A 13233-nucleotide genomic window follows, 5' to 3' on the forward strand; every position below is an offset into this window, starting at 1 on the left:
AAATCAGGTAAAAGAACCAATTAAAAAATGGAATATGAATGTCTCTCCAGATTATACCAAAGAAAAAGAACACAATGTCAGATCTCATTCAAATAGTGCACACATAGCCATAAAAACCATATTTCCCAAGTTGTTATTGTTTGTGATGCACATTTAAGTGCACAGAACATTTGCTTTTATGGCAGTTTTATTCTCAGCACAGTAAATGGCAAAAGGGTTTCTGTTCAATTGACTTTCTCATAAAAGGTTTAATTCCTTATTCATTTTGGCATAGGTTATATCTTGAGTTTCTTACTCTTGCTTATATATATTCCCTGAGTAAGTAACTTCTGCTATGTAAGACAGACTGACCTGGAGTCAGGGTGAGAGAAAATTATACTTGTTATTAGTGACGTGAATTGCAGAAGCTAGAAGCCCTTTGGGGGGTGGAGTGGAGATGGGAGATGAGTTTAAGCCAAAGCTGCCATCACAAGGAACAGCTAGGCATTACACAAAAAATAGAATGTTTTATGCTATGTGATGAGGTTCAGTACAGTTTACCTCACAATGTGCCTCTTTGGCATGAGGATTATTTCCAGAAAATCTTATTTGAAGACAATAAAGGCCCTACAGACTCAAGAAGAGCTTTTTGGTCTCCCCTCCCCCTTAGCCCCTAAGAGAATTTAGATAGGGGGCCTGTACCAGGAAGAGAGTTATTACTAAAGATAACTTTTTTTTTTTTTTTTAACATAAGGAAAACTTCTCAGCAAGACATGGCAAACATTTGCTTACTAAACCTTTGCTCTTCCAGCTCCCTGTGAATTGTCTTCTCCGGTTTGAAGTCCCAGACCCTTACTCTCTTCTTACTTCAGGATGCATATCAACCTCAATTCCCTGACAATGAGTCTCATATTCTTATGGGGCCCCATGTGTATGTAATTAAATTTATTTTTCTCTTCTTGCCTGTTTCATGTCTATTTGATTAGGCCAGCCAGAAGAATTTAGAAACGTAGAGAAAACTTTTTTTCTCCCCAACATATGTCAAGTATCATCTTAAAATATTTGATGCCAATAAACAAATACTACAATATTCTATATCTTATTATAGCCAGTTTCTCTGTAATCACATAAATGCAAATAGAAATTAAAGATGCTATATTCCTAGATCTATTATATGTTTTATTTATAGTTCCACAAATCATAAATCATTAAAGAAAATTCTTAGTGATTCCATGTCTCCATTTAAGAGTTAGTAATAGTAAATGCTAAGCATACTACATAGGCATTTAAATATTTAACCCATATAATAGAAGGGAGATATATAGATATAGTTATAAGTATAGATATATGCATAGATATGAAGATTTAAATGTAAATATAGTTATAAATCTCTTTAACTTGCACTCTAATCTTAATTTTAATACACTCAATAAACATGATTGTACAGATATAATTGATTTTAATAAGTTTAAATATAAATGGCAGACATAAACCTGATAAATTTGATATGTGAAATAGGACTTAGCTTAAAGTTGAAATAATTAATGAGTAATGCAAAACATACTTTCTTTAAATTTGTCTTAAGTATTTGCTAATATTTTTCCAGGAGGTTTTTTTAATTAAAGTCTTTTTATTTTGAGATAACTGTAGTCATATGGGGTTGTAAGAAATAATAAAGATCCCACGTACCCTTTACTCAGTTTCTACCCATAGTAACATTTTGAAAAACTATAGTACAATATCATAACCAAAATATCATCTTTAACACTATCCACTGATCTTACTCAGATTTCCTGTTTTACATGTATCCATTTGTGTATGGGTATGTGTTTATTTTTATTCAAATGTAACACGTGAGTAGGTCCCTACATTTACCACCATAGCCAAGAAGATATAGAAAAAAATCTTTCAATATTTTTAAAAATTAATTTTAAGACACTGATAATCTTTTAAAGCAGATGTTAATGTTAGCGGGAAGATCCAGACAAAATGTTTTTTTATGCTTTGCAGGCCACACTATCTCTGTTATAAATACTCATCTATACTTTTGTTTTGCAAAAACACCCAAAGAAAATTCCTAAATAAACGGTTGTGGCTCTGTTCCATTAACACATTGCTTAAAAAAAAAGTGGACTGCAACCCAGGTTTGGCCTCTAGGTTCTTGTTTGTTGACTCTTATTCTAAGGTTTGCATAATTACCTTTTATTAGACCTAAAATACGGAATGTGTTTTTTTGAGGAAAACTCATTCCTGTTATTTAGTTTGTTTTGTTTTTTTTTTTTTCTATTAAAAATCTAATTAAACATAGGTTTTTAGCAGTTCTTGAACTTAATATTTTGAACAATATTTTGAACAATATTTTGCTTCTTCTTTTGGGCCATTATTGGAAACAATATAATTGCAGACATTCTATGGAAAATAAAGTTCACAAACACAAGGATTAATTTTGGCATCACAACCATGTCAGGCATTTAGCTATAATGAATCTTGTTTTACACCTAAAACTTGGCCAACTGCACACCAATAAGACAGGCAACTTATTGTTTTGTTGTATATCACTTAGTTCCTTTCTGCTGAAATAAAGTCCTTTTGGGAGGTCATATGTGTTAGGCAAATCCCAAAATAAGCAGAAGACACAAATTCTGAGACCTGAAAAATGTGTAAACCCTTGGTAACTAACCCAGATAATATAAGTGAATTTTAATACTATGTATGAGATAAGGAAGTATTTTGACTTACATATGATAAGAAAGTATTCTGAAACAATAGATTTGATAAATATACTCAGTATAAGTCTGAAAGACAAAAGTTTTTCAAACATTGTTTTATGAACTCACAAGGAAGACAAAATTCCTAGCTATATCTAGTTCATCTATGTCCATACTGATATACATATTGAGTTGCATTATGCCTAAGTATCCAGCAGTAAAGCTGAACATTAGAATATACCAAATGTTTTTTTTTTCCTTACATGATATTTAATATCATATGCTTCCACATAATCAATTGCTGGGTGTCAGTTGGATGAAACCTCATTTTGAGAATGTGTCTTAATTACTTTAATAGAATATTATTTATATAGTTCTATGATGTCATGCATCAGTGGCATAGCCATATTGCCACTGTACCATCTCAGGTCAGAATGACAGAATAAATACTTACACATGCACACACACACCCCTCTTTCATGAGTTTTAAAGCACAATGCTAATAGAATTAATTTTATTTGTAAAATAGATTTGATAGAAGAAGGGAATAAATTGAACTTGAAACTAAAGCAACTGCTATTCTTTCTATACTAGAAGAAAACTTGATACCATAAAATACTCTGTGCATGAATTCAAGTTGCACATAGCTCACTGTGGTAAAGAAACTATTATCATTTTACTTCACTTATATCAATGGGCTTCTACTAGCCACACTGACTACAGAGTATTGCACCTTATATCATTTGAAAAGCTCTGTGTATCATTTTATTACCAACTTTGAAATAATATTTTATTTATGTACCATGTTTGAAAAAGGAAAGTTTTTAGTCATTGTACCTTAATATCAGACAAGTATTAAGTGTAAATAAACTTGAGGAAAATTATGAAAAAAACGGGATGGGAACCCATTGAAGATTAGAAATCAGGTTGATCACTAACCAATTCAAGTGATAGAAGATCTTTATATTTAACACTTCAGAATTTCAGTCTGGGTTATGACCATGTTATTCATGGTCATGCTGGGCAAATATTTTGTCTAGTAGAAACAAATAAGGCAAAACAGGTTTATGAGGAAATGACATTGGAAATGTCTGATGATTTATTTACTTATATAGCATGTTAAAATAATTTCTCAAATTACTAATTCAGCAGTACGTTTTCAACCAATGGCTTTGAGTACCATGAAAGTAAATACCAATATTTTTAGGTTTTAAATTATTGTAATCCCAGATTTACTAATTAAATTTAGCAGAGTTCTTTAGAGTTATTTCAATGGACAGTTACAGGTTCCATATAATCTGAATTATGTGGTGCAAACTGAAACCCATCGTTTTTAATCAGGAAGAAATGAGATGTTATCACAGCATGGCTTGGCATTCACTATTCGCTCAATTCCACTCCAGGTGCTTTTCACTGGGTGGATTTGGCCTATTGACTGAATTGGCCTCCCTGTGTCCTAAGATAACTGCCATGATTGGGAAGCCATATGGTGCGATGCTGTAAGCTATATTAAATTTGAGTCATATTTTGGCCAACTTTGTACTCATAATTGAGATTCAGAATTGTATCCATGTACACTTCTATATAGTTACCGCTTATTGATGTAATTAAACTCACATTTTTTTTCTTTCCCTTTTTAAATACTTGCTAATATAAAATCATGCTAGCATTTAAACTTAAAGGCCGTAGTTAAGAAAAGGAAAGAAATAGAAGGTGACACGTTAGTTTCACCCTGTATTTACCTTTAAAGAAGCAGTCTTCATTGTGAACAATGGTAATCTTTTGCTTTTTCAGGCAAGCAGCTCTATGCACTTCACAGTGGTTTTCATAAAATTCTCCATCAGAGCCACACACAGGTTTGTAGTGCCGCTTGCAAAGGTCCATACAGGCACATTCTGCTTGCCCTGTCTCTCTGCTGATGATGCAGTGCCTTCCCAAACCACAATATTTATTTTCACAAGACCCCAAAGGGCCATCCTGAATCAGGAATCCTGAAGATAAAGAAGAGGAAGATCGTTTGTAGTCATATGTCTAAATAATATGTGCATGTCAAAGTATGAAATAAAAAGAAGTCTAAGAGAAATACAGTATAATCAGAGTTCAGTTGTTCTCAGTGCAAAAGAGACTTGTATCAGACATATAGAGGACCTTTTGAAAACACGCTCAATATTCGTCCCCTCCCTGTGCTGTAGTTCTCCTCTCCCTCTCCAGTGAGTAGTGTGGTCCTTAAGAACATGATCCCCAAAATTAAACTGCTTGAGTTCAAATCCTGATTCTACCATTTATTAGGTCTATGTTTTTGGATAAATTACTTCTTTGTGCCAAGTTGTCCCACCTGTTAAATGATGGTAATAGTATAGACCACCTTCTAAAGTTGTACAAAATGTTACCTGTAATAATCCACAGGAATCACTTCTCTGTCATATAGTAAATGTTAAATAAATGTCAACTTTTACATTAATTGAATTCTGGATAGGATAAATGACATGTATGTATATAAAGCAGGAAATAAGAATGGAAAATAATTATGCCTTGAAAACTTGTTGGTGGGTTCTGATAGCTGATCTTGCTTTGACCTTTGCCACTGGACAATCACTAATACATTTCTCAACTAAATGAATAAATCATGAAGAATTCAATTTCCTTGCTACTTATTTTGTTTAACAATCTCCATTGCCATCAGAAAAGAATAGGTCTCCTCCTCCTCCTTCTTCTTCTTTCTTCTTCATCTTCATCTTTTTGAAGACTAATTTTGTAAGGACAGATATATACAAATGAAAAAGTATTTAAAAATCAATTTCATTTGCTTTTAAAGGAAACCTATGCAGTACTTTTATTTTAACATATACATGTATTTCCAAATGGAGTGTAGCAAATTTCGTATTACAAAAAGAAAAGACCAATACTGTGTTTTTTTATTTTTTTTAATTTTTTAATTTTTTAAAAAGATTTTATTTATTTATTTGACAGAGAGAGAGACAGCCAGCGAGAGAGGGAACACAAGCAGGGGGAGTGGGAGAGGAAGAAGCAGTCTCCTAGCAGAGGAGCCGGATGTGGGGCTCGATCCTGTAACGCCAGAATCACGCCCTGAGCCAAAGGCAGACGCTTAACCGCTGTGCCACCCAGGCGCCCCAATACTGTGTTTTTTTAAAGTATGTCTTTTGATAGCAGTATAAATTGGAATAAATCTTTTTGAAAACAATTTTTAAGTATTTGAACTCTTCAATACGACATTCTAATTGTTGATAAAACAATCTATAAAATTAAAAAAATAAGACAAATAAATTAAAAAGAAACATAATTTACTGAATAAATCTTTCCAATGTAGTGTTATTTTATATGATAATTCACTGAAATATTTTAGTAAATTTTGTAAAATATATTTAATATGGTAGTTCCTGAAGTTTGGCATGCATTAAAATGGCCTAGAAAAGTTAAGACATTGATTCTGCCTCCAATCCACCTCAGAGCTTTTGATTCAGATCTGGACTTTGTGTAGCCCAAAATTTATATTTCCAAGTTCTCATGTGATAATGCTGTTTCTGGTATCATACCTCAGGGTATTTGATTTATTGAAATTCTATTTTATATTTAAAATAAATATAACACAAAGAAAAAGGCTAGGTAAACAAGTAGGCAATATTCTTAAGTGGAACTGATGAGAAATTTATGCGATGATTAAAAACATGTAAAATAATGCAAGTATTTAGAAGTAACTAAGAAATGATAAAGAAAAACAAGCGATTAGCTAGGTGGATATAATACTGGGAAAATTTTTTCTGTTGGCATTATTGCTTTTTAATGTTCAATGCAATACATTTAAAAAAGTCCGAAATTATGTCAATTGTAACTGTAAAAAATGACCAATTTCAATTTGGAAAATCTTTTTCCTCATCCTTATGCTAGCATTTATGCCAATCGTTGATCTAATGTTTATAGAGTCCAAGATGTGACAGTCAGGAATCTGACTCACATATTTGTATTTTGCATAATTTTAAACCTTACATTTTCTTTGTGTTCTTACTATCTAATTCTATTTTTTTTTGCTATCAAATAGCTTAAGATTTATCAAGAGAAAAATTTTCTATTATCAAAGAATGAGTTTAATGTTTATTGAGAGTCTGATCATTTTACATTTTCGTCACAAATGAGTTGGCTAACTGAATCAGTAGTTCTCTTTTTGGGGAGGAATTATCTGCTAAAAATGAAGTCATTTCTCATATATCTAGGTTGGTGAATTGCTTTCCCAGATTCTCTCCTCTTAATTTTTTCCTCTCAAAGCCTGTACTCCAGTTCAGAGATTTGTATTAGGATATATGCCATTTTCTAGAAGTTAATGAACTAGCTAGAAGCTGCATGTTGCATGTAGTTGCTACAATTAAAGGAAATTTAATTAATTCATATGCAATCCAAAAGAAAGCTCATATTATGTAAATGAATAGCTAGAACATATCCTTTCTGACAGTAATTATCCATGACTAACGCTGAACTTAAGTTTCAGCTGAGATTAAATCAATTTAATCTGATCAACATGTCAAAGATTTCTTTTAAGTACATTCAGTCAGATGACACACTAAATGAATTTTAATCAAGAACTTATATCCTGCTCTCTCATAACTTGATAAAAAAGCATTTGTTCCCAAAAAAGTGCTGTATATTTAACACGCACATCATTTTATAATTTCTATGTCTTCAGAGCAATATAAAAACTCCTCAAACAGATTTAAAACAAAGAAGAAACCTTAAAGATGAAAGACACCAAATCATAAAGCAAAATAATTCTATAGAATTCTAAAGATGGTCTTTTCAGATTCTCAATCATGATGCACTCCTCTTCAAGTCATTTATATATAGAATTTGCAATTTATCAAACAGTACTTAATATAGAATTGATGTAAATTGAAATAGACTTTAATAAACTGTACTTATTTTTATTTGCAAGGTTCTAGGTTATTTGCTATAGGACAGGTGAAAAGAATAGTCACTGACACTTTTTTAGTGACTCACAAAGGACATATGGCAGGATTTGAGTGTGCCCAAGTAGTGGGGCAGAGATTTAGGTGCACATTTAGGGGCACAAAGGAGAGTGAGATGGATAACAACTGGAAAACCTCACAAGCAATGTATCATGTCACAGGTGAGGTTATGTCTTAAAAATGGGTTAGGAGTTCAGAAGGCTGCTCTAGGGATAGACAGGGTATGAAATAGGCTGATACTGAATTGAAAATAGGAACAGTGGAGGAAGAAAAAAAACATTTTGATGAGCTTATGCCTCTAATGATTCCAATGGAATATAAACGTAACTAATTTAGAGTGCTGAGTTATTTGAGGTGTTAATTGTCTCATAAAAATGTATAATGCTGAAGTACAAAATGTAAGTATTAGGTTAACTTTGATTTGTTAAACAAAACAAAAGATTTTTGGTCAGAGAACAGGGTTACAGTCTTTGCTTTTCCATTACCAATTGTCTGACCTCATCCAGGTTGTAATGTCTCTAGGCCTGGTATTCAAATGTAAGGTAAGAGGGAACTAATAAATTATCTCTAGATTTACTCTCATCCAATCCCTTCATTTAAGAATGCTTGGCAAAACACTGTTTTAATAAAAGCTATTATCTGAGAAATATATTAATAAGCTTTCTCTAGAATGCTTCATATTTAAACTCATCTATGTTAATCATATGTTTATAATTCTCTAGTTTAAATATTTTCGTATTTTAAAAACAGCCTCAGCCATATAAAATGTAAAATTATTTTTAACTTAGATTTTCTAATTTCTTTTTTCTAAGATTTTCGTCATTATATACTCTATTTTTGTACCATGTTATTAATTACAATGGATCATAGAAGCAGAGTCCTATAATTTGTATTCTAACTGTCACTATAAGTATAATTTTTAGGCAATTAGTTAAAATTAGTGAGCCTCAGTTTCTCTAACTAGAACATAGAAGAAACTCTGTAAGTATTATTTAATGAATAAATAAAATGAGGATAATAATAATGGCCGTAGGATAATATGATTGATCCTACAAGAAGATTCTGTGAGATAATGCACTGCATGTGCTTGGCTTAGAGTATGTGCTTAACAAACATAGTTATAATTGTTAAGAATTATCTTTTACTATAGACTTGGCATGTAGACTATATTGACTTAAAATCACTGCATGAATAAAGAACAGCTTTTGACAGCTCTAGCTTTTAATATGTCCATTAGAAATGTATTTACGGGAGTGTGGAAATATGTTTTTCCCAAATAACATATCTAACATTTTCAAGAGTATCCACCCTATCAGAATTTCCCTCATCTGCAACAACAAAACAAAAACCCTCAAATTTATATGATTACGTATTTTGCTTTATAAATAAGTATAATACTTTGGTGACATTTTGTTATCCACATATGGAAAAATTGCAAAACTCTTCAGTAAATACAAAATACAGTTTCTTGTTGCACACTGCAAACTCTAACAAAACACATTCAGTCCTCACAAACTTCATGGCAAGTAGCAGTTCAAGTAAATATTCCAATGCCTGCAGAAGATTGAGCACAGTATGATCTTTTCATGACCTTTAATGATTGCGATATGTATGTCCTGCTGCTACTTTGCGAACTCGGTCAAAATAAGGCTGCCTGAATGGTAGTTTGCCCAGTGTGCCACTATCGAAAGACAGTTTGAATGGTCACATGTCTGTACTTCAGTGAATTTGGAACTTTCTTTCCCATCTTATTTTAGACAGTCCATTGGACTTCTTGTAAGCACCTTCATGTAATTCTTCAATCAGACTGATTTTAAAATAAGTAAATATGAAAAAAGATAGGAAAAAAGAACAGGAACTCAGTTAATTCCAACCATCCAAATTATAGTTTCTGTTTAAATCAAATAAATTTTTGCCAGCACAGATGATTTCTGATGTGTCATTGCAAGAAGTTATCACTAGCTAATATGCTAACAGCTATTTACTTCTTGTTTGATATTCTCAACTGTGGTATAATTCCAAGCAGAACACTGAAAGAGCTTAAGATGAACTCTCAAAACTCTTTCCAACCCCAACTAGTGACCTTGATAACAAAGCACACAAAAATGTTTCCTCATCATTAATTTTATCCTTTCCAAGTCCCATCTAGGAGCCACGATTTCTTTATTAATTTAATATTTCTATCCTGTTGAGAACTTTGAGTAGTACTTGCAGTTATACACTTTACCAGATAAAAATACTCATATCATCTGTGTGATTTATTTAGATCATGGAAATGGGCTGGAAGCTAAAGAAATCTCACTTGATAATTTTTTCCTTTAGTAGCTAGAAATGCAATGGCATTATAGATAGGTCAATAGATAAATAATTTGGGAAACAGATAGATGGATAGATCATAGGTGAGTATGTTGCATTTAAGACCTTTTTTTTAGATGACAGTGATTATTAAAAATAAAATATTTTAGATATTTTAGTTCTGTAAACATTTTGAGGGATATTAAAAGAAACAAATACTTCTTTTGCTTGGTAGTTAGCTGCTACTGTCCTCTATAAATGATATTGATTGATATAACAAGAAAATAAAGTAATTAGCAGACATATAATAAAAGCTTTATTTTATAGAAGTACATGCAATAAGAGTAAAGACATATGTTAAATCATCTGTGATACTTAAAATATTTCAGGCTTTGGAATAAACCCAAAACTTTAAAAATATCTTATTTCTTATTTATTTAAAAATTTAAAGCAGTAGATGGATTATTCTCAAATAATGTAGATATTTTCACACTTGATAAAGAATATTAAATAACAATGGGGTGCCTAGGTGGTTCAGTTGGTTAAGCATCTGCCTTCAGCTCAGGTCATGATCTCAGGGTCCTGGGATCAAGCACCGCATCAGGCTCCCTGCTCCACAGGGAGCCTGATTCTCCCTCTCCCTCTGCCTCTCCCCCTTGCTTGTGCTCTCTTTCTCTCTCAAATAAAGAAATCTTAAAAAAAAAAAAGGAATATTAAATAACAAAATAAATATTTAAAGGGAAGATCAAACATTGTAATGGAAGTGTAGATTTGGGTAGGTAATGTTCAGATTCATTACAATGCTGATTGTTGGAGTCAGACCAACCACATGGCTAATAGGGTATTAAGGGAGAAAAGAAGACAGCAATTTCCGTTAGAACTGCAAAAATGACTGCTAGAAGAAGAACATTGCTTTTAGAACATAAAAGTTTCAATTTTAAAATCCACTCTTCAATAAATTATTTTAAATATGCTTCATTTCCTTTGAAAAATTATTTTTCTTGGGGCATCTGGGTGGCTCAGTCCGTTAAGCTGGGATGATGCTTCTCTCTCTCCCTCTGCCCCTCCTACTCACTTGTGCTGTCTCTCTCTCTCTCAAATACAAAAATAAAATCTTTTAAAAAAGAGAAAAAATATTTTTCTTTATAAAAAGTGTTTTTAGTACCTTGATTTTATGTTTTTAATTAATAGACTTTATTTTTTTTTGAGCATTTTTAGGTTCATAGCAAAATTGTGTGGGAAGTACAGAGAGTTCCATAATCTAACCACAGAAAGGCAAATACAATATGATTCCAATTATGAATGAGCTCCCTAGGGAGTCAAAATCATACAGACATAAAGTAGGGTGGTAGTTTGACAGGGGCTAAGAGAGGGGAATGGGGAGTTATTGTTAAATGGATATAGAGTTTCAGTTTTGCAAGATGAAAAGAGATCTGAAGAGTTCTGAAGAGTGGTGGTGATGGTTGCACAGTATCACCGTACTTAACACCACTGGGTTGTACACTTAACAATGGTTAAAAAGATAGTTTTATACGTATTTTACCACAGTAAAAATTTGGGAAAAAATTTAAAGTACAAAGAGTTCCTGTATGTCCCCTTCCTCCAAAACACACAACTTTCTCCACCATCAACAAAACTTGATTATCCAAGAAACTTTATTTCCTAAGAATCAACACATCCAGGACACTATACTTCCATGATTAAGTTATAAAACTTCAATCTCTGTCATTTTTGAGGTTCTTTTTATTCCTCTTTGAGGGTGTAAGTCAATGTAAGGAGGGCTTTCTGAAACAGCAAGACATAAGAGATCAAATACATTTGATGTCAGGTTCAAAATACACAGTTTATTACTTTACAACTCTAGCTCCTATTCCTATGGTCACTCAAATTCTTTGCACGTTAAAACAAGCAAACAAGCAAAACACAAAGCACTCTCTCTACTCTCATCAAATTCATTTCTTTCAACCAACAACCTACTTCTCCCCTCCACCAACTGTGGCTTAAATCTACTTCATATACAATTTCTCCATAAACTTTATCTTCTGAATTCTGTCAATTCCCCTGGCTTAGGTGTTTGGAATAAAAGCAGTTGTTTTCGGCTTTTTCATGCACTTAACTTCTTAGAGGTAACAGACACAGGTTCAATCCACAGTTTGAATTGGACAAAGTTCAAGGAGGAAATAAGAATACTACCTCAAAAGTATTATGTCACTACCTTATAATGTAAGGACATGTACCCCAGCTCAGTAGGGTTCTAGCAGGCATTCTAGAAGAGAAAAGGCTGGCACTGTATGGGAATTAGTCATGTAAAGAAGAGAATCCAAAAAGGAGATTTTGAACAAAGGTGTGAACATATGCACATGACGATTCCATGTTACCAGAATGCAGAGATTATGGTTGAGATTGTTAGAAGATGTGGTTAGCAAATTAGGGAAAGGATTATAATGAACAGTCCTGAAGGCTATGTTAAGGACGTGCTACTGTGGCAGTGGAAGCTGGTATTTGATAGTTTTAAGAAGGATTCTATGTGCTGAATAGAAAAGAAACACTAGTCAGAAAGCTACCAGGCTGGCCTTCGTGGAAATAATGTGAGTCAGAACAAGGACAGCTATAAGAAAATCAATTTATGGAGCAGTATAGTATCAGTCATAAAGAGAGGAGGCAAAAAGAGTATCTTTGAACATAAAGAAAGAGTTTAAGAGTAGTTACAAATAAAGATAATTTTGTGAATAGCATTGTAAGCAGTTGAAGAAATTCTAACAGTCTCAACATCCTTTAATAATAATAACAGTAAGCACAATAAATAATTGGCTGTAGATTAAAACGACACAATTGAGGGTGGAATTCAAATGCCTTTAATTGCATCAATTTACATCATTGTGTTTTGTTTTGTTGGTTTTTTTTTTCATCAACACTCAGTCATCTCACATAGAAGAGTGGGGAAGTTAAGACTACGGCACTATTCGGAGTAATGGTTCTACTTGTCAAGTGTGGTGGAAGGATTTGACAGGCAGGGATACTCACCATGATACTGATGAGGAGGACATGGTGGAAGGATTTGAATGGATAAAAAGCAGAAGAAACTCAAAAGAAAGTACTGCAAACAGGGTACAAAGAACAGGGTGCAGATAGGGGAATAGGCAGTTTTCGGAGTTCTTGCCTGGTAAATTGTTTTAGTACCTCAGTATCACTTATAGTTAAGGAATTAAGTCCAACATATTCCTTCCAGCTAAAACAACAATCCATTATGATGTTTCTCTAATACATATGGAAAA

The 13233-nt window shown here is 32.7% G+C and overlaps 1 protein-coding gene across 4 annotated transcripts in view; it reads right to left on the reverse strand.

Annotated features, from left to right (window-relative positions):
- FSTL5 (follistatin like 5) overlaps positions 1 to 13233 on the reverse strand; it is a 701705-nt gene that overhangs the window by 450784 nt on the left and 237688 nt on the right. For all 4 annotated transcript variants that reach the window (XM_026499588.4, XM_026499587.4, XM_057310158.1 and 1 more), the window contains exon 4: positions 4430 to 4678. In XM_026499588.4, the coding sequence (XP_026355373.1) occupies positions 4430 to 4678 (249 nt within the window). The remainder of the gene's footprint in view (positions 1 to 4429; positions 4679 to 13233) is intronic.

The sequence above is a fragment of the Ursus arctos genome, unplaced genomic scaffold (genome assembly GCF_023065955.2).
Source record: "Ursus arctos isolate Adak ecotype North America unplaced genomic scaffold, UrsArc2.0 scaffold_11, whole genome shotgun sequence".
Taxonomy (NCBI): domain Eukaryota; kingdom Metazoa; phylum Chordata; class Mammalia; order Carnivora; family Ursidae; genus Ursus; species Ursus arctos.